This window comes from Odocoileus virginianus, chromosome 9, assembly GCF_023699985.2.
Source record: "Odocoileus virginianus isolate 20LAN1187 ecotype Illinois chromosome 9, Ovbor_1.2, whole genome shotgun sequence".
Classification (NCBI taxonomy): Eukaryota; Metazoa; Chordata; class Mammalia; order Artiodactyla; family Cervidae; genus Odocoileus; species Odocoileus virginianus.
The window spans coordinates 69,195-90,982 of NC_069682.1; the positions used below are offsets into that span (position 1 = coordinate 69,195).

At 41.3% G+C, this 21,788-nt stretch overlaps 1 protein-coding gene across 1 annotated transcript in view; it reads right to left on the bottom strand.

The window, feature by feature from the left end:
• Positions 1-16,293: 16,293 nt before the first annotated feature.
• TMX4 (thioredoxin related transmembrane protein 4) overlaps positions 16,294-21,788 on the bottom strand; it is a 68,882-nt gene continuing 63,387 nt past the window's right edge. Inside the window, exon 8 of the mRNA XM_070471866.1 lies at positions 16,294-20,811. Coding sequence (XP_070327967.1) covers positions 20,447-20,811 — 365 coding nt within the window. The 3' untranslated portion in view covers positions 16,294-20,446. The remainder of the gene's footprint in view (positions 20,812-21,788) is intronic.

Below are 21,788 nucleotides of genomic sequence, written 5' to 3' on the forward strand. Positions count from 1 at the left end.
TATGTTCCCCCTGTGAAAGCTAGATAGTTGCAGCCTCAAGCCTGCCAGAAAAACAATCTGGTTCATTTCTCTCTTAATTACAACAACAAATTTGGACAAGTATTTGAGTTTTCTGAAAGAAAGAGGCTGAGTGCCATTCTTGCCGGGATGTCACCTGACCGTAAGGTCTCACTTAATTAGGGTAGCTGCAGGTGTGGTAGTCAACAGTTACAAAACACTCTCCCTGGACCCCTTTTCTCATGGAATGGTACTGTGTGTTCCAGGTGGTGTCTTCCCAGCTCTGAAACTGCAGGGAAATGTCTTTGTGAACCTGGAAATGGGGGCCTGATGGTAAAGCAATATTATCCCCCTGTGAAAGCTGGAGAGTTGCAGCCTCAGAGCTATCAGAAAAACACCCTGATTGATTTTCCATGACAGCAAGAACTTTGGTCAAGTTTTGAGTTTTTTCAAAGAAACTGTTTACTTGGCACTTCTTGCTGTTAAGTCATTTGACAGTACAGTTTCATCTTATCTGGGTAACAATTATGGGAGTCAACACTTACAGAACACACTCCTGTAACTGATTTTCTCATGGAATTGTACAATTCCATGTATCCTAGGTGTGTCTTTACACAGCTTGAAGCTGCAGGGGAACATGTTTTTCTGAACCTGGGAATTAGGGCCTGATGGTAAAAGCAGTATTTTCCTTCTATGAAAACCTGCAAGAAAAATACATTGATTCATTTTTCTCTTCATTACAACAACTTTTTCAAGTATTTGATTTTACTGAAAAAACAGACTGCTTGCCACCTCTTACTGGGAAGTCACTTGACAGTATGGTTTCACCTAATTAGCATAACAAGAGGTATGGCACCCAACACTCACAGAACACTCCTAAGCTCTTTTCTCAGGGAATGCTACAGTTTATCCTAGGTGTGTTTTTACACCACTCTAAGAATGTGAGAATGTATCACATGTTTTTGTGAACCTGGGAATTTGGGTCTCATAGTAAAAGCAGTATTTTCCCCTGGTGAAATCTGGATAGTTGCAACCTCAGCCATGCAAAAAAATATACTGGTTCATTTTTGTTTTTATTACAACCACAACTTTTATCACATAGTTTAGTGTTCTGAAAGAAACAAGTTGCTTGCCACTTCTTGCTGGGACATCTGACATTGCAGTTTCACCTTATCAGGGTAACAACAGGTATGATAGTCAACACTCACAGAACACTCTGTCTTGATTAGTTTTTCCATGGAGTGGTACAGTGTATCCTAGGTGTGTATTTATACAGCTCTGAAAGTGCAGGGAAACACTTTTTTTGGATACTGGAAACTGGAGCCTAATGGTAAAATCAGTATTTTCCTCCTCTGAAAGGTGGATAGCTGCAGTCTCAAACTTGCCAGAAAAACACACTGGTTCATTTTTCTCCTCATTACAACTACAATTTTGGTCACGTATTTGAGTTTTCTGAAAGAAATAGGTTCCTTGACACTTCTTGCTGGAACTCGTCTGACAGTAGAGTTTCACTAATCAGGGTAACAATTGGCATGGTAGTCAACACTCACAGACACACCCCCCCGGCCTCTTTTCTCATGGAAACGTACAGTGTGTCCTAGAACTGTTTTTAGACAGCTGTGAAACTGCAGAGACACATGTTTGTTTGTTTTTTTTGGAACCTAAGAATTGTGACCTGATTACTAAATTAGTATAATATCCCTGTGAAAGCTGGAAAGTTGAACCCTCAAACCTGCCAGATAAACACACTGATTATTTTCCTTTCATTATAACACAACTTTCATCAAGTATCTGATTTTTCTGAAAGAAACAAGCTACTTGCCACACCTTCCTGGGAAGTCATCTGATAATAGAGTTTCAGCTAATCAGGGCAACAACAATTATGGCAGTCAACACACAGAACACTCATCCATGACCTCTTTGATCGCGGGATGAAACAGTGTGTCCTACTTGTGTCTTTACACAGCTCTGAAACTCCAAACATGTTTTTGTGAAACTGGGAACTGAGCCTGATGGTAAAAGCAATATTTTATTCCTGTGAATGCTAGATATTTGAAGACTTACTTGTGGGGGGAAAAACAAAACAAAACAAAACTGTTGTTTATTTTTCTCTCCATTACAAGAACAACTGTGGTCATGTATTTGAGTTTTCTGAAGTAGCAGCTTACTTGCCATTTCTTACTGGGAATTCATCTGACACTAGTTTTACCTAATCAGTTGGTGACAGGCATGGCAGTCAACACTAGCAGAACCCTCTCTCATGACCACCTTTGTTATGGAGTGGTATAGTATATATCCTGGGTGTGTCTCTACAACGCTGAGAAAGTGCAGGGAAGTATATTTTTTTGAACCTGGGTTTGGGCCCTAATGGCAAAAGAAGTATTTTCCTGCTGTAGAAGTTAAATACATGGAGCCACAAACCTGCCAGAAAAACATCCAGGTTCATTTGTCTCTTCATTACACTAATAACTTTGGTCAAGTTATTGAGTTTTTAAAAGATACAGGCTGCTAGCCACTTCTTGCTGTGTGTCATCTGACAGTACAGTTTCACCTAATTGGTTTAACAACATTACAGCGGTCAACACATAGAAAACTCTCCCCTGATCCCTTTGCTCATGGAATGGTTCAGTGCATCCCAGGAGTGTTTTTACACAGCTCTGAAACTGCAGAGAAACATGTTTTTGTGAACATGCGAATAGGGGCCTGGTGACAAAAGCAGTGTTTTCACCTTATGAGAGTTGAAGAGTTTCAGCCTAAAATCTGTCAGAAAAAACAATGGTTCACTTTCCTCTTCATTACAACCACAACTTTGGTCAAGCATTTGAGTTTTCTTAAAGAAACTGGCAAGCAAGAGGTGCTCACCACCTGTTCCTGGGTGTTCATCTGATAAAACAGTATCATCTAATTAGGGTAACAACATGTATGGCATTCAACCCTCAGAGAACACTCTCTGCTGAACTTTTTTCTCATAAAATGGTATACTGTGTCCTAGCAGTATCTTTACACAACTCTGAAACTGCCAAGAGACATGAATTTTTGAATCTGGGAAATGGGCCTGATAGGAAAATTAGTATATTCCCCCTGTGAAAGCTGGATAGTTACACCCTTAAATCTGCCATAAATGCACACTGGCTTATTTTCCTCCTCACTAAAAATACAACTTTGTTCATGTATTTTAGTTTTCTGAGACAAATAGGCTGCTTGCTACTTCTTGTTGGGAACTCAAACAGTATAGTTTCTCTTATTCAGGGTAACAACAGGTATGGCAGTCAGCCCTCACACAGCACTCTCCCCTGACCTCTTTTTTCATGGAATGGTACAGTGTGTTATACGTGTGTCTTTACACAGCTCGGAGACTGCAGGAAAACCTTTTTTGGGGAATCTGGGAACTGTGTGAAGATTGTAAAAGCAGTATTTTCCTCCTGTGAAAAATGGATACTTGCAGTCTCAAACCAGCCAGAAAAACACACTGATTTTTCTGTTCACCACAACAAAAATTTGGTCAAGTATCTGAGTTTTCTGACAGGAACAGGATGCTTGCCCCTTGCTAGGAAGTCCTCTCACAGGACGGTCTCACCTGATCAGGGTAACAAGAGTTACCTGTACACAGGTACACTTTCCCCTGACTTCTTTCTCATGGATTCTTACAGTGTGTACATGGTGTATCATTAAGATCTCTGAAACTACAGGTAAGCATGTTTTTATGAACCTGTGACCTGGGCCTAATGGTTAAAGCAGTATTTTCCGCCCATGAAAGCAGGATAGTTGCAGTGTCAAATCTGCCAGAAAAATATACTGGTTCATTTTTTTCTCATTACAGCAAATACTTTGGTCAAGCATTTGAGCTTTGTGAAAGAAACTAGCTGCTTGTCACTCCTTGCTGGAAAGTCATCTTATATTACAGTTTCACTTTATCAGGTAACAATAGATATTGTATCACAAAACACTTTCCCCTGACACAGTTTTCATGGAATGGTACAGGGTATTTTAAGTGTCTTTACACAAAAATTCCCCCTGTGTAATCTGGAGAGCTGCAGCCTCAAACCTGCCAGAAAACACACTAGTTCATTTTTCTCTTCATTACAACAACAGCTTTGGTCAAGTATTTGAGTTTCCTGAAAGAAACACGCTGCTTGACACTTATCGCTGGCAAGCCATCTGACAGTACAGTTTCACCTAATCAGGGTAACAATTATGCCAGTCAACACTCACAGAACACTCTAACCTGACCTTTTTTTCTCATGGAATGGTAGAGTGTGTCCTAGATGTGTCTTTACACAGCTCTGAAACATCAGGGAAACATGATTTTGTGAACAGGGAACTGGGGCCTGATGACGGAAGCACTATTTTCTTCTTGTGAGAGCTGCATAGTTGCAGCCTTAAATCTGCCAGAAAAAATACTCAGGTTCATTTTTCTCTTTATTACAACAACAATTTTGGTCTATTATTTGAGTGGTCTGAAAGAAACAGGTTGCTTGCCATTTGCTGTTGGAAAGTCATCTGACAGTACAGTTTCAACTAATCAAGGTAACAACAGGTATGGCAGTCAACACTCTCAGAACACTCTCCCTTGATATATTTTCCCATGGAATGGCATAGTATTTCCTAAGAGTGTCTTTACACAGTTTGGAAACTGCAGGGAAACAAGTTTTGGTAAAACAGGTAATCAGGGCCTGATACCAAAATACCCTTTTAAACCTGGATAGTTGCAGCTTTCACCCAGCCAGAAAAACACACTGGTTCATCTTCCTCTTCATTAAGCAACAACTTTGGTCATGTATTTGAGTTTTCTGAAACAACAGGCTGCTTGTCACTTCATGTTGGGAGTCATCTGACAATACAGTTTCACCTTATCAGGGTGACAACAGGTATGGCAGTCAAACACAGAACACTCTCCCTTGATCTCTTTTCCCATGCAATGGTACAGTATGTCCTAGGATTGTCTTTACACAGCTCTGAAATGGCAGGTAAACATGCTGTTGCAAACCTGTGAATTGGGGCCTGATGGAAAAATTAGTAATTCTGCTTTGGAAGCTAGATAATTGCACCCTCAGACCTACCAGAAAAACACATTGGTTCATTTTTATCTTCATTACAACAACTGGAGTCAAGCTTTAGAGGCTGCTTGCCACTTACTACTGGGAAGTAAGCTGACAATACAATCACACCTAATTAGGGTTACAACAGGTATGGCAGTCAGCACTCGCAGAACACTTTTACTGAAAGGTTGTTGCTGAACCACGAAAGATGCTGCGATTCTTGGCTTCCGGAGGAGGAGAATTCAATCCGGGGCCAGTGACGAGGCTTGATCACTCAGAGCTTTTGTGTAATAGTTTTATTAAAGTATAAAACAGGTAAAGCTTCTGACATAGATGCCAGAAGGGTATCCCCCTACTAGTCTTTAGCTGGATGTTACATAGCTACTAGCAGTCTGCTAATTAGAGAAAGGAAATGTATCAAAACTCAGACACTGGCACCAGGCCCCTCACCCACAACCTGCATTTTGAGATGACATTGGCACAAAGTGAGTTGTCCTGGGCCATAATCTGATTGACATGAATCTTGAAGAAAGGCAGGTTGCCAAGCAAATACAGTCTCATTAACATAGCTTAAGAGAACATTTGCATGAGTAAAACATACTGGTTTGTCAAGTTGGTTCTGAGTCTTAGGCAGAATTGAAGATGGAGTCTAGGGTAAATAACATAGGGTTCATTAGCATAGCTTGAGAAAACACTGCCATAAAAAAACACATTAGTTAAGTTAGCTCAAGGTTTGAGAAAAGTTAAGTTCAGGTGGAGCCAGGTGTCATCCTGGCAATACAGAATTTTTTTTTTTTCCATTTATTTTTATTAGTTGGAGGCTAATTACTTTACATCATTACAGTAGTTTTTGTCATACATTGAAATGAATTAGCCATGGATTTACATGTATTCCCCATCCCAGTCCCCCCTCCCACCTCCCTCTCCACCCGATCCCTCTGGGTCTTCCCAATGCACCAGGCCCGAGCACTTGTCTCATGCACCCAACCTGGGCTGGTGATCTGTTTCACCCTAGATAATATACATGTTTCAATGCTGTTCTCTTGAAACATCCCACCCTCGCCTTCTCCCAGAGTCCACAAGTCTGTTCTATACATCTGAGTCTCTTTTTCTGTTTTGCATATAGGGTTATCGTTACCATCTTTAGAAAGATGGTAGCAATACAGAATTTTTAAGAGAAAACTCCTTTTAAATTTGTATAGAGAAGGGGAAAAAATCTTAGCACTTGTAGTTTGTTTTCTCCTGCTGCTTAAGAGAGACATAAAAAATGTCTGACGCTTGAGCCTATTTCCTCTGTTTGGAGACCCCTGGCCTTCCTGCCTGTTAACCTCTCATTACTTGATATTTTTTCTCATGGAATGGTACAGTGTCCTAGGGGTATATTTAAACAGCTTTGCAACTGCAGGGAAACATGTTTTTGTGAATCTGGGAACTGGGGCCTGATGGTAAAGCAGTAGTCTCCTCCTGTGAAAGCTGGATAGTTGGCACTTCAAGCCTGTCAGAAAAACATCCTGGCTCATTGTTCTCTTCCTTTTCAACAACAGTTTTTGTCAAGTATTTGAGCTTTCTGATTGAAACAGCTGCTTGCCACTCCTTTCTGGGAAGGCATCTGACATTCCATGTTCACCCTATCAGGGTAACAATATGTATGGTTGTCAATGATTACAAAACACACTCCCCTCACATCTATTCACATGGAGTGGTACAGTGTGCCCCAGGAATGTCTTTACACAGCTCTGAAACTGCAGGAAAAATGTGCTTTTGTGAACCTGGATAAAGGGGCATGATGTTAAAAGGCATATTTTCCTCCTGTGAAAGTTGGTCAGTTGCAGCCTCAAACCTGCCCCCAAAATATACTGGTTTATTTTTCTCTTTATTACAACAATTTTAGTCATGTATTTATGCTTTCTGAAAGAAACTGCCTGCTTGCAACTTCTTGCCGGGAAGTTATCTGAAAGTAGTTTCACCTAATCAGGGTAACAACAGGTATGGCAGTCAACACTCACAGAACACTCTCCCTTGATATCTCCTCTCATGAAATAGTACACTGTGTCCAAGTGTGCACTTACTTAGCTCTGAAACTTTAAGGAACCATATTTTTGTAAACCTTGGATTTGGGGCCACATGGAACAAGCAGTATTTTTGCCCTGTGAAAGCTGGATGGTTGCAGACTCAAACCTGCCAGGAAAACACACTGTTTCATCTTTCTCTTTATTAAAACATCAACTCTGGTCAATATTTGAGTTTTCTAAACATTTTTCTAAAGAAAGAGGTTGCTTACCACTACTTTCTGGAAATTTACCTGACATTGCAGTTTCACCTTATCAAGGTAAGCAAGGTATGATAGTCAACAATCACAAAACACACTATCCTGACGTAATCTCTCATGGGCTGGTACAGTGTGTCCTAGGAGGATCTTTACACAGTTCTTAAACTACAGGGAGACATACTTTTGTGAGCCTGTGAATTGGTGTCTGATGGCAAAATTGGTAATTTTCCCCTGTGAAACCTGAAAAATCATACCCTCAAACCTGCCAGAAAAACACAATTTCTGTTCATTAAAACAATAACTATGGTCAAGTATTTGAGTTTCCTGAAGGAAACAGGCTGTCTGCCACTTTTTGCTGGGATGTCATCTGACAGTACAACTTCACCTGATCACAGTAAAAATAGGTATGGCAGTCAACACTCACAAAACACTCTCCCAACTTCTTTTCTCAAGAAATGGTATGGTGGGTTCCAGGAGTGTCTTTATACCACTAACAAACTGCAGGGAAACATATCTTTGTGAACCTGGGAATTGAGGCCTGATGCAAAAGCAACTTTACCCCCGTGAAAGCCGGATAATTGCCTCCTCAAACCTGCCAGAAAAACACTCTATTCCACTTTTCTCTTCATTACAGCAACTACTATGGTCAAGTATTTGAGTAGTCTGAAAGAAGCAGGCTGCTTGCCACTACTTGTGGGAAGTCATCTGACAGTAGAGTTTCACCAAATGAAGGTAACAACAGGTAAGGCAGTTAACACTCACAGAACACTCTCCCCTACCCTTTTTTTCTCATGGAATGGTACAGTGTGTCCTAGATGTGTCTTTATACAGCCCTGAAGCTGCAGGCTTGCTTGAGTGCTTGAATGTCGCTCAGTCGTGTCCAACTCTTTGTGAACCCATGGACTTTACAGACCATGGGATTCTCCAGGCCAGAATACTGGATAGGTAGCCCTTCCCTTCTCCAGGGGATCTTCCCAATCCAGGGATCAAACCCAGGTCTGCTGCATTGCAGGTGCGTTCTTTACCAGCTGAGCCCCCAGGGAAGTCCTTCTCATTCTCATGGAATGGCACAGTGTCCTGTGTCCTGTCTTTACACAGCTCTGAAACTGCAGGGAAACATGTTTTTTTGTAAACCTGGGAATTGGGCCTGATGGTAAAAGCAGTATTTTCACTGGTGATGAACAGCTTTATTCTGGGTGACCTGGCTTCTGGCTGCTGCTGTGGAAGTTGACTTCAGAATTTTGAGCCACCAGAACAAGATAATTGCCCCCCAGAATATTGAGAAATCTGTGGGAAATATGCCAAGGAAGGGTCACGTAAAAAACATAGTTGTAATTTGACCATCCTACTAAAATGATACAAATATGCACAGACACAGAATAGTGAGATGTTATAGCACCTAACATCTGACACCATGACTGACTTAGGAAGTCAGAAGCTATACAAGCTGCAATTAATGTAGAATGGTTTTGAGAGGATGTGCCCATATGTGGCAGAAAGCATGCCCAAGGTGGTCTGTCTGCCAAAGGTGATGGAAGGAGGCTAGGCAAACCTCCTGGTTGGAACAATTAACTGAGGGAGCAAAAATTTGCTGGGTTTTAATCTTGAAAAGCCTCATGAATTCTCACTACTGGTAAAGGAGACCTAGGCTAAGGAGGATAAAGAATGCATATTTACAGCTTTTAGGATCACCCAGTGGGGCTCCTGCCAGAGGTCTGGAGCAGAATTAGGGAACTGGAAGTTACAGCAGGCATACTCCCTCTCATTGAAGATTTCTCAGGGAAGTGTAAACAAGACCCAAGTCCCAATCAGAGACCCTGAAAGACAGCTCTTCTCACAGGGTGGGCACTAATGTGCTTCCAGTGCAGTAGTTTCCCAACAACAGGTGGAAATCAGAAAGAAGTCAGCAGGGGTGAGTCCATGCAGGGCTCACCCCTGCCTCTGCAGTGGGACCTGGAAGGCCAGGTGTGCCCACTGTCCCCATCTGCCGTGGAGGAGGGGGGCATCTGGCGAGGCCTCTGCCCCGAGGAGGTTTGTCAGATGAATCACATTTCCCTCTTTGAAGAGCAGGCACTGGAGCCAAGGGCCTAAGACGCTCTGGGCAGGCAGGGGGATTCGTCTCTCAGTCTCATACTCTTCTAGAAATTCCATTAGTGAATTTTCCCATCTTCTGCCTCCAGTGATTAATGTTGGCAGAAGCTGCTGAATTTGACAATGTCTTCTGACAGAGAACCCTGACAAGGGCTTTGATCTTCCTTGTATGAGCCAGGGCATTTGGGGACAGCAGATGGAAAGTGTAATCAGCACAGTTTCTTTCGATACATGTCCTTGCATAGCCTCTCTCCCACTTCCCCTCACAATCAAGCAAAATTCTGGCAATGTCACTTTGGTATTTACAACTTTGCTGGATACATGGCCTAATTGTACAGTGAAAGAAACTTAGGAGCTGAGATGGGGTATCTCTATCAGAAAGGATCTGCAGAGAAAGGGTCTTTCTCCAGAAAGGGTAAGAAAGGAGAGGTGGTAGGTGACAGGAAAATGGAGGTTATGTGAGATTGATTAATGCTCAGTCTTTGGGAATACCACTTTCATATGTATACATATGCATGTGTGTATATGTACATGTATATGTATATATAAAGTAGCTTTTCTAGTTGTCCTCATTAGGAGGATTGGTTAGAATTGTCTAGAATGTCATTAATGGATGTGAATGTTCCTTGATATACCCACTGTAAAGATGAGGCACAGAAAACTTAGATAACTTGCTCAAATTCAAATCATGGCAAATGGTGGACCTGGGATTCACCCCAGAAGACCTGCTCCAGTATCTGCTGCCTGCAGGGGTAAAATACATTGCCTTTTGGTGACATAAGAACAAATTTTAGAAAATCCTGAGGAATATATTTCTGGTATTCATTCCAATATTTCTATCAAAGATAGTTGTTGTTCAGCTGCCCAGTCCTGTCTGACTCTTTGCGATCCCATGGACTGCAGCACACCAGGCCTCCCTGTCTCTCACCATCTCCCTGGAGTTTGCCCAAGTTCATGTTCACTGTATTGGTGATGTCATCTACCCATTTCATCCTCTGATGCCGCCTTCTCCTGCCCTTGATCTTTCCCAGCATCAGGGACTTTTCCAGTGAGTTGTTTGTTCGCATCAGATGACCAAAATACTGGAGCTTCAGCTTCAGCGTCAGTCCTTCCAGTGAATATTCAGGATTGATCTTGCTTAACATTGACTGGTTTGATCTCCCTGCTGTTCAAGGGATTTTCAGGTCTTCTCTAGCACCACAGTTCGAAGGCATCAATTCTTTGGTGTTATGCCTTCTTTATGATCCAGCTATCACAACCATATGTGACCACTGGGAACACCACAGCCTTGACTATACAGACCTTTGTCAGCAGAGTAATGTGTCTGCTTTTCAACACACTGTCTAGGTTTGTCATTGCTTTCCTGCCAAGAAGCAATTGTCTCCTGATTTCATGGCTGCAGTCACCGTCCCCAGTGATTAAGAGCTCAAGAAGAGGAAATTTGTCACTACTTCCACCTTTTCCCTTTCTATTTAACATGTAGTAATGGGGCTGGATGCCATGACCTTAGTTTTCTTTAATATTTAGTCTTAAGCCAGCTCTTTCACTCTCCTCCTTCACCCTCATCAAGAGGTACTTTAGCTACTCTTTGCTTTCTGGCATTGGGGTGGTGTCATCTGCATATCTGAGGTTGTTGATGTTTCTCCTGCCTATCTTGATTTTGGCTTGTAACTCATCCTGCCCAGCAGTTCTTGTGATGTGTTCAATGTATAGGTTAAACAAACAGGGTGACAGCAGACAGCCCTGTCATATTTCTTTCTCAACCTTGAACCAATCAGTTGCTCCATACCAGGTTCTAACTGTTGCTTCTTGATCCTCATACACGTTCCTCAGAAGACAGGTAAGACATAAGAACAAACCTTGGAAAATCCTAAGGAATATATTTCTGGTATTCATCCCAATATTTCTACCAAAGATTACTATAATAGTAAAGTCAGAAGAGAACATGGGCCAGCCAAAAACTAGAAGTACTCTGCATGTCTGTTAACAGAAGAATAATGTGTTGCATATTCATCAAATGAAATGCTACACACCAATAAAAAGTGTTGAACTGTTTATACCTGCAGCATGGATGAAACTAAAATATATTATTATAAGGGGAGAAAGAGTGCCCTCTTCTTTTATGTCTTAAAAGTTTAAAGTTTTTATCTGATATTATCCCAGGGATTAGGGCAAATCTAATCGCTGTGTCTGGTGAAAAGTCTCCTTATGTAATTTGTAATTTTGAATTGTGAATTAACCTTTAGGTGGGCTTTATCAATGGAATTTTTATGCCAAGTCAACAGTGTTTTCAAGAGTATTTAGTTTTGTCCTCTTTTGCTAGTATACCCTCCTGCCCCAAATTTATGAAAATTTTTGATTTGGGGCCTTTTGAGACTATGAAGCTTATGTAAATCCAAACTTAAATTTATAAAAGTTAGGCCTGTGGTTATGATTCCCCAAGGAAGACTACTGTTTTCTACACACAGATGAGGCCAAGACAGATAAACTTTCCCCATGTGCTAGTGAGTAGATTTTTTTTTGTTTCACTGAGGATGTAATTGGGAATTTTATACCATTTTGGTTCCAACTTCCCACCTTGGTATAGTCAAGACTTTGTATCCCATGGCTATGTGGTCAAAAAGCCACACACCACCTGGTTACCTAGGGCCACAGCTTCCAACACTAACATCACCCCCACACCACCACCCCTACTGGGGCAGTCCTAGTACCAGGTCATGTTTATTTACTTCATGATTTTTGACCCCTACGAATTTTTCCTTCTCTAATGGCTCACTTTGCCTTTAAAAAGATGTCAGCTACAGTTTAGCCAAGATTTCTAGTTTTTGTGGTGGGAGAGTTTTCAAGTTTTCTGTTCCCTCAATGTTGTTTATCAAATAAGTTTTAGAAATGCTAAACTCACCACTTCCTTGGAGATTTTTTTCCCTTCCTGTTCCTTGGAGATTTGCATCATTAACCTGCAAAAGACAACAATTTAAATTTAAACCTTTTTTGAGCAATGTATGCTAACACTTCTCCTGTTGTGGGTTTGCCCCTGAATCACTGTGTTGTTTGCATAATATGAATGAGGCAGTTCATCTCATGAGAAAGCTCATAGACGGTCGTGGGCTTAACTGTTTCTTGAGGTCACTACTTTAACCTGTCAATAGGATTGTGCTGTACTCACAGGATGGAGGTGGGTAGGGAGGTTGCTTTCTGCTATAGCATTAAAACAGGTAGCAGTTTTAAAACAAATGTCAACACTATTCATATGTGTTTAGAAGAATAGAAGAAAAAAATCACCTTATTTTATGCCATTTAATAGGACAATCTGACCCTGTTAGGAGGTGACACTTTTCCAGAGTCAGTGGAATAAAGGCTCTGAAGGAGGGTCAAAAAATCTGATGCCACAGTATAGCTATAGCTTTGCCCACAGCTGCTTCCCATCTAAGAAGGAGTTAAGGATGTGAAAAGTCTTAGAATATCCTGTATAATATTTTTATTAGTCAAAAGAGTTAAAAGTCAATGGTTAATCCATAATCTGCTGGTTTCTAATGCTATTTATTAGATCAAGACTCATGCTCAGAATTTATTTTACAGAGATCTAGAGATTGAAGGACAATTCCATAGAGTATCAGCTCTGTAATTTTGTAAACTTGGCAGGTTGTTCCTCTGAGTTTGGGCTTTATCCTCTGAACTCTACCAAAGTAACTAATCATAATTTTAGGAATTATATGTCCCAACAGGGACAACAAAACACAAAGAATTCTGATGGTATAAAATTTTCCAAAGTATAATTTTTAAGGTTAACATGATTAATCAGACATCTATTAACTAGAAACCCATTTAGGGAGATTTATAAATTAATGATTAGATATCAAAGATATAGAAATGGGAGAAAAATCTCATGCAAGGGTTAACAAGAAACTTCCTCTCTCATTTCCTAAAAAAAAGGAAAAAAATGAAGTCCAGAACCCACTCTGAATACTTAAGAATCTACCATTGAGATAAATGCTAATCCTGTTTTTCAATATTTGCAGCTTAAAAGTTGCTCGTGTTGGGGGGTTCAAAGTCCGTATCTGCCTTAGAAACTCCTAATCTTTCCCTCCTGGTCACACATACCATTCAAACTCTCCGCCCAGACCAGGTTCCTTTCTTATAAACTCACATAGCATCTCTTAATTCTTTTATTTGTCATTCTTATTGCACTCGTTGATTTCCATCTCTCCAAACATGAACTCCATGAGAACATACCTCTAACATTCTGAAAACTCTGGTATCCTGAAGATCAATGATAGGAATGTTCAGAAAGAAGCCAGCCCTGGGTCCGCATGTGTTCTTCCCTCTCCAGTGACGTGACATTCATATTACTAACATTTCTCAGGAGCTTACCTTTCGTGAGGCACTTGAGTTACAGAGATAGGTAAGATAAGTCGCTGTGGCAGAGATGCTGGCTCGCAATCCTCACTTTTCTTAAGCACATGGCAAGACAACACAGCCCAACCCCACTGCAGCTCGGCCGTGAACTCTCCCAGGACGTGTACACAGAAGGGACTCAGCCAGGCTCTGACACCCCCTGGAAGCACTCCTTGTGCTCTCACCTCCACAGTGACTGGGGCAGAGTGAACACAGCTGCCTCGGAAGCCACACATTACACAGCCAGAGTCTCCCTTGACTGCAGTCATGCAGAGGAAAACCTGCATGACAGCCTCTGCTGTCTGGGACGGCTGAACTCAGAGAAACAATAATAAAATTATCCTTGTTCTGAAAGCCCTTGAGATTTGGGAGTCTGTTAACACAGGCTGTCTAGGACGGTTATAACTTTCCCTCCAAGGAGTAAGTGTCTTTGAATTTCATGGCTACAGTCACCATCTGCAGTGATTTTTGAGCCCCCCAAAATCAAGTCAGCCACTGTTTCCACTGTTTTCCCATCTATTTGCCATGAAGTGATGGGACCAGATGCCATGATCTTAGTTTTGTGAATGCTGAGCTTTAAGCAAACATTTTCACTCTCCTCTTTCACTTTCATCAAGAGGCTCTTTAGTTCATCTTCACTTTCTGCCATAAGGGTGGTATCATCTATCTGAGGTTATTGGTATTTCTCCTGGCAATCTTGATTCCAGCTTGTGCTTCTTTCAGCCCAGGGTTTCTCATGATGTACTCTGCATATAAGTTAAATAAGCAGGGTGACAACATACAGCCTTGACATACTCCTTTTCCTATTTGGAACCAATCTGTTGTTCCATGTGGTTTTTCCAGTAGTCATGTATGGATGTGAGAGTTGGACTATAAAGAAAGCTGAGCACTGAAGAATTGATGCTTTTGAACTGTGGTGTTGGAGAAGACTCTTGAGAGTCCCTTGGACTGCAAGGAGATCCAACCAGTCCATCCTAAAGGAAATCAGTCCTGGGTGTTTGTTGGAAGGACTGAACTGAAGCTGAAACTCCAATACTTTGGCCACCTGATGCAAAGAGCTGACTCATTGGAAAAGATCCTGATGCTGGGAAAGACTGAGGGCAGGAGGAGAAGGGGACAACAGAGGATGAGATGGTTGGATGGCATCACCGACTCAATGGACATGAGTTGGGTAGACTCCGGGGGTTAGTGATGGACAGGAAGGCCTGGCATGCTGCAGTCCATGGGGTCGCAAAGAGTTGGACATGACTAAGCAACTGAACTGATCTGAACTAACACAGGCTAGACTGCCTAATCCTGTTCTAAGTCTCAAGAGGGTCACATGTCCTAAGAAGACATAACCTATTATAGTGCAATAGGTTTCAAAGAACCCCCAAGATTGGAGCAAAGAAAGGGATTGCATCTCAGTGTTGGTTTCAAAAGCTGCAGGCTTTGCTCCCACCAAGGATGCATGACCAAGTCCAAGTAGGTGAAGATACCACATAGTGGATGTTCTTTCATTAGTATGCTGAGCAAGTTTCTCTAAGGACTTGGTCATATGGAAATTTAATCATTTTGTTCTTACTACACATCCCTGTGTGCTTAGTTGCTTAGTCATGTCCAGCTCTTTGTGACCCCAAGGACTGCAGCCCACCAGGCTCCTCTGTCCACGGAATTCTCCAGGCAAGAATACTGAGTGGTTTGCCATGCCCTCCTCCAGGGCAGCACCTTCCCAACTCAGGGATTGAATCCAGTTCTCCCACATTGCAAGTGGATTCTTTACCATCTGAGCCACCAGGGAAGCCCAAGAATACTTGAGTGGGTAGCCTAGCCCTTCTCCAGGGGATCTTCCCGACCCAGGAATTGAACTGGGGTCTCCTGCATTGAGGGCAGACTCTTTACCAGCTGAGCTACCAGGAAAGCCCACACATGTCCCTAACATCTCTCAAAAGTGAAAACTCTAATTCCATTATTTCACCCCAGTCTCTGAAGGAGTTTGTCCTTTGGGCTTTTCCACTGCTATACTGACAAGGAAGGATCAGTGCAGTCCTCTGTATGTCCCAGGAGACCAGGTCAGCTCAGGGTCCTGCAGGGTTAGCAGCATCCCTTGGCATCTGCTCCAGCGCCGGCCACTTCCAGACCTCAGGAAAGAGGGGACCTGAAGTCAGCGAGTTTCCATAGGCAATACAACAACTATGATGAGGAGGAAGCCTTGGATCTTTGCACTCATTCCTGAGTTTTTGTGAACCTGTCAGAGGAACTAAAGCAAGGGTTCGGGATTCAAGTCACGGAGGAGGAAGAGAGGAACAATGAACAGACAGGATGGAGGATGGACACGTGAAAATTACTTTTTAACAAAGTAATATTTTTCACTGCCTAGGCAAATGACTTCTGTGAATTTCTTGTATGAAAAGGAACTTATGTTTTGTTTTCTTTTTACTTAGTTATCACCATCATTAGGTTTTGATGCAAGTGGAAATTTACAATAAAATGAAGACAAATAGCATCAAGGATCACATACAATTCTGTGATATGGTGATCTGTAATTCACGCAATGTACTGCCTGAGGCTCATATCTTGATCTCCTACTCCAGTTGCTGCTGATGCCATTTGAGGAAAATACAGATGAAGAGAAAAACAAGTATCACTAGGCTAAAAAATTAAGACAATTACAAGAATATAAATACAAATGTATAATGTATTGCTATACAAATAAATAGTATTTTTAGTATAAAGCTACATTTGCATGAAGAAGCTACATTTGCACTGCTTAGTAACAAATGATTAAAATACACTGAAACATGTTAAAGTTGTATGAGTCATATATATACAGTGTCACAATTCACACAAAGTTTCACTGAGAATAAGCCATCTGAAGGCCATGTGTCCTGATCTGAAACTATCAAAGGCCTTGAGCAAACCTCCTGGCTCAGGAAAGATGCTCAAAAAGCTGCCCCATCCAGATTGATCTGACTTGACTCCACTTTTGGTTTTCAAAATAAGCTATAATCTTCTAAAGGGGATCATAATGTAGACTGATATAAACAGATACTGAACAAGAAGGAACTTTTCTATTGGCACAGAAGATTTACATCACTATTTTCCCAAATGTTATTATTTGAAAGGATGGATGAACCACACATTTATAATACTGGCAGAAATAACACTTTAACACTGAGATAAAGGACATAATGCAGCTACTGATACACATTAACAAAAGCACCAGTCTCCCCTTCTTTTTCTTACTTCATGCCAATTTAACACTTTAGGCTAAAAACTCAGGTATGTCTTATCATTTGTACCCTTCTTTGGACTCCTTAATGTTTCTCATTCTGTAAATCAGGCTTCACTCTTAATGGACTTGGTAATAGAAAGTCACATGCCAAGTACTTGCCTTAAAAGACACTTCTATCATCTACGCAAATCACACACACCCAAATCATGTAGAAATACCACAGCTATCAACAAGGATTTGGGCCATAAGAGAGTCAAAATTTGGCTTTCTCCACTGACAGTATCAGCCTGACCAAAGTGTCTTGCTTTTTATCACAGTAGTAATTTCAGATTTCTTCTTGTAGTCAGAGAGGCTTGTGGCTAACTGGGATCTTGTGCCAAAATAAAGCAGTGGGTGTGTGCTCATGGGTGTCAAGCCATGTGAGTTGAATGAACCAGCTTCTCATCCATTCACACTTACAATTTAAAGGGAAAGAAAGAAGTAGACTGCCTACATGTTGCTTCAGAATGATAACTCGAAGCAAGCTGGGGTCGTTCGCCAAGAGATAAATAATAAAAGAAATCAAGGAAACAGTAACTGGAGGTTTCAAACTTTCCCTCTAACCAGTGAACAGGCACTCTGCTCTCACTTCTCACACAGAACGCACTGCACCCATTCCCAAATGAACAGTTTATTTAATTTACCTAACTTTGATACTCTATAACTAAGTAACTGATATTGAAATACAGGGAGGTATGATAATTTATTTTTTGAATCAAAATCATATTTCTATGCACTTGACTTCTGGATTAAATATATTACCTACAGGAAAAATCTATCAAATCTTATTGAAATGTTAATCTAATTTTAAATTATTTTGAGTTGATATTTTCCTTTAGTTTTATATTCAGAAAGTACTTAAAATGAGCCTAAAAGTTGCAAGTGGAAAGAAATTAAATTCCATTGTATACATCTTTCACCAGAATTAAAAAAAAAAAAAAAAAACTGTAAAAACAGTTCCCATAGCAAATACTTCAACTTTTAATGAATCCACATCTCCAAACTGTTTCCTCCTCTTCCTCTATTTTTTTTTTTAGTATTGCTGAGAAAGAAAATACAGTTTTATTATATAATTAAATACTATTAGAAGTCCAGCTGGAAATTGGCCTTACATTTATAAAAAGCCAAAGTAGATTTTATTTCTTCATTCTGTCTCCTTTAGTAAAACATTTCACTCACAGAAAAAGAACTATTTCAATATGGGGGAGGGGGCTTGTGGGTAAGTATCATACAGAAAAGCCAAACTATGAAGACTTTCTTATTCCATACTGTTGAACTTGAATTGAATTATCTTTGAAAATTTTGTTTCAGCTGATTAGAAAAGAAAACAGAATCCAGTACCAGGAGGGCAGGTTCAGCTTGTCTCTGCTCCAGAAAGGCTTCCTGGTATCAGGGAGATGGAGCTGCCTCCCTGGAGGTACCACTGGTACTGTTGCTTTGGGTGAGGAGGTGTCAGAGCCCCAGATGGTGGTCGGGCAAGAAGTGAGCACAAGTCAAGGTTTTCCCAGCCTGTCAGTTCTGTGATGGCCTCAAACTTGAGACTGTATTGCTGTCTAAAGAGAAAAGTTATCGGCAACTCTTAATGTCATCACACTGGGGGATGAGACTATCAGGCGACTAAGTGGGAAAGATGAAAAATAACCAACTCTAAAAACTGGACTCTTGTCAGAATAAAAACTCCGTTTGTGTGAGGCTTGCAATAGGCTCATTCAGCCATATCAGGGCAGAGTTTCAGAACCTCCCCCTCCTCCAGTGAGCCCATGTTCAAAGTTAATACAAGATAAGGGTTATCTAAACAGCAGATAGGAGTGTACTGCATATTTCTTCTTAAAGATGAAGAGTAACATGGAAACTTATATTACCAGATATAAACTAGATAGCCAAGGGAAATCTGCTATATGGCTCAGGAAACCCAAACAGGGACTCTGAATCAACCTAGGGGGTGGGATGGGGAGGGAGGTTCAAAAGGGAGGGTATATGTGTTTACCTATGGCTGATTCATGTTGAGGTTTGATAGAAAACAGCAAAATTCTATAAAGCAATTATCCTTCAATAAAAAATAAATTAAAAAGAAAAAAAATGACAGAAGCTTTTTGAATTCCATAAACCTGTACTACTTATTATTCCATCTGGAATAAAAAACTTTAGACACCTTTCATAAGCTTGGAATCTAATATTCTGAATTTATTCTAAGACATAGATCAGATAGATGGATGGATTTTTTAAAGGACATTGAGCCCCCTGGGTACTTTTAGCAGACTAAGCATTGAGATTTATAGGAATAAAATTCTTTACAAGATTAAGGAAGAAGTGAATGAAATCAAACCTTTCATTTTCAGATATACACTTTCGTTAGTTCTTTCATCAAAAGCATATCAGTGAAGGAAAACCAGAAATGTTTCTTCAGTTATTATTAAACTGGTTCAAGAGTCAGGGAACCCTTTGAAATGGAAAAAAAACAACACAGTATTCAAGTTTTCATTGTAAGATTACCTTGCACTGGCAAGATGTAGGAGATTTCTGACTTCAATATTCTTCAATAAAAGAATATTGCTAAAGGAGCTTTTTGAAAAAAATTTAAAAAAGACTACATTTTGGCTAAAGACAACCAAAATCTCTCCTGTAAAGCTGCTACTTCCTTTTGAATCTCCAAAGGTAACAACATTTTGTTTGAGACGCTTGGCAGTCGCGGCTTCGTGGGCTGTGCTGCGTGATCATCTAAATCGTTAAGCAAAACACACACAGCTGATATCGAGCTGCCTGCCGCCCGAGTCCTCTCACTGGAGAAGCACTGTTCAGAGGGTGGGGGGCCCACAGGCCCATGGTGGGAAAACTGGAAATGTTAAAGGTAAGAAATGAAACACAAGAAGGGAGGTTCAGAGTTAGGAACATTTCCAAGCTTTTTTCTACAATAATCTCCAAGGCCCTCTCAACTTCTATCTCTAAAAAGTACCCCTGTATATGGTGCCTGATGTTTCTTAGTTTGACAAAAATAAATACCCGAACAAGAGGAAGCAAGATGTCTGCTACACTCTGAGGGTGCTCAGCTTGCCCTGCCTTCACTTGAAGGGCCTCGGCCTTGGATGTGCCAGTACCAGTGCTCCTGACACTGGGGACCGCCTTCTCTGGTCAGAGCTCTGTAGCCCGGAGGAAGCAAACGTGTGCTCACCCCCGGCCCCAAACAGACCCTAGCACCATGCTTGTTTTTCTGTATCCTGATTGTCATGCCTGAAAGATTCTCCCTAACATACACGAGGCTTAATGCCATGAGACTAAATGGCTAAAGATTATTGTTTAAGAGAAGCTTGCTCGTTCAAAAAGAAAATAAGGATCTGGTTTAAACTGCAGACAAAAGGGGAAGTTAACATATTCTTTTGGTTTGTGTTCCTTGAAACACTGTCCTCAGGCCGACGGCCCCTTGTCAGCCTGCTGACTCCTGCGCTGTCTCAAGGAGTCTCCCACCGCCTCTGAGCCAGCCGGGCCGGGCTGCTCCAGGCCGTCATCTCCCACCTCACCGGGCGCCTCGTCCTCCCGGGCCTCCCTCGGGGGCTCCGGGTCCCGGGCATCAGTCTTCTCCTCATCCGCGCCCGCAGCCGGGCCGTCCTCCTCCTCCTCCTCTGCTTCCTCCTCGTACCCAAGGTCCTCCTTCTCATCCTCGTCATCCACAAGGGTGTCCTTGTTTTCTTCTTCATTTGAATCATCCTTTTCCTCCTCTACATCCTGCAACTGTTCAGTTACATGAACCTTCTCTGATCTGAGATTCTGCTCTGTGGAAAAAAGAGAGGGGGAGCATTCTCTGATTAAACAATGGGCACTCAAAATGCTTTCACTAGTATGTAGAATCTAAAAAAATAAAACAAGCAAATGAATATTATAAAACAGAAACACACTCATACAAACTAGTGGCTTATACAGACTCAACAAACTAGTGGTTACCAACCGGAGGGGCAAGAGACCAACCGGAGGGGCAAGAGAGGGGAAGGGGAAGAGAGGTACAAGCTACTAGGTATAAAATCTACACGATACAAGGATGTAATATCCAGCACAGGGATATAACCAGTATCATAACTTAAAATGGAGTATAACCTATAAAAATAATGAATCAACTCTATTGAACACCTGAAACAAATACAACATTGGACATCAACTATACTTCAATTTTAAAAAGGTCATTCAGTAGTCGGTTGTGTTTAGCTGTGAAATGAAACAATGGGGCATAGGATGGCTTTCACCATCTTGAAACTATGTTACCACAAAGGACAGATCTCTGGATGGCATCCTAGCCCCACCCAGGGCATCTCCACTTCTCTCTGGAGACTCGCTGACCAAGCTGACTTGGGCACAGCCCAGGGGCATGGAGGGCAAAGGTTCCTCTGTGCTCTGTGTTAGGTACCTTGCAGAATGCTCAGTGAAACACTCACTGGTCATGGTGACTGGTTCAAACTCTGACTTAAGCAGAGCCAGTTGGAGTACTTTCCAGGAATTTTTGGCCAGAGTGAGGAGGAAAAGTTTTCTTTCTTTCTAGAGGGATTGTTAAACTGATAAAATGTGAGTTGGGGTTGTTGAAAGCCACTGAATCAGCTTCACAGAGACAGAAACCTATCATCTTTAGGCTAAGCATGAAACCAGAACATCCTTGGATTTTTCAGCTTTGTAAACTAATGGATTTTTCTTTTTTCCTGTAGGTTACTTTAAACTGGGATTCTGTTACTTTTAAGAATTCTAAGGAACATAACATAGTTTG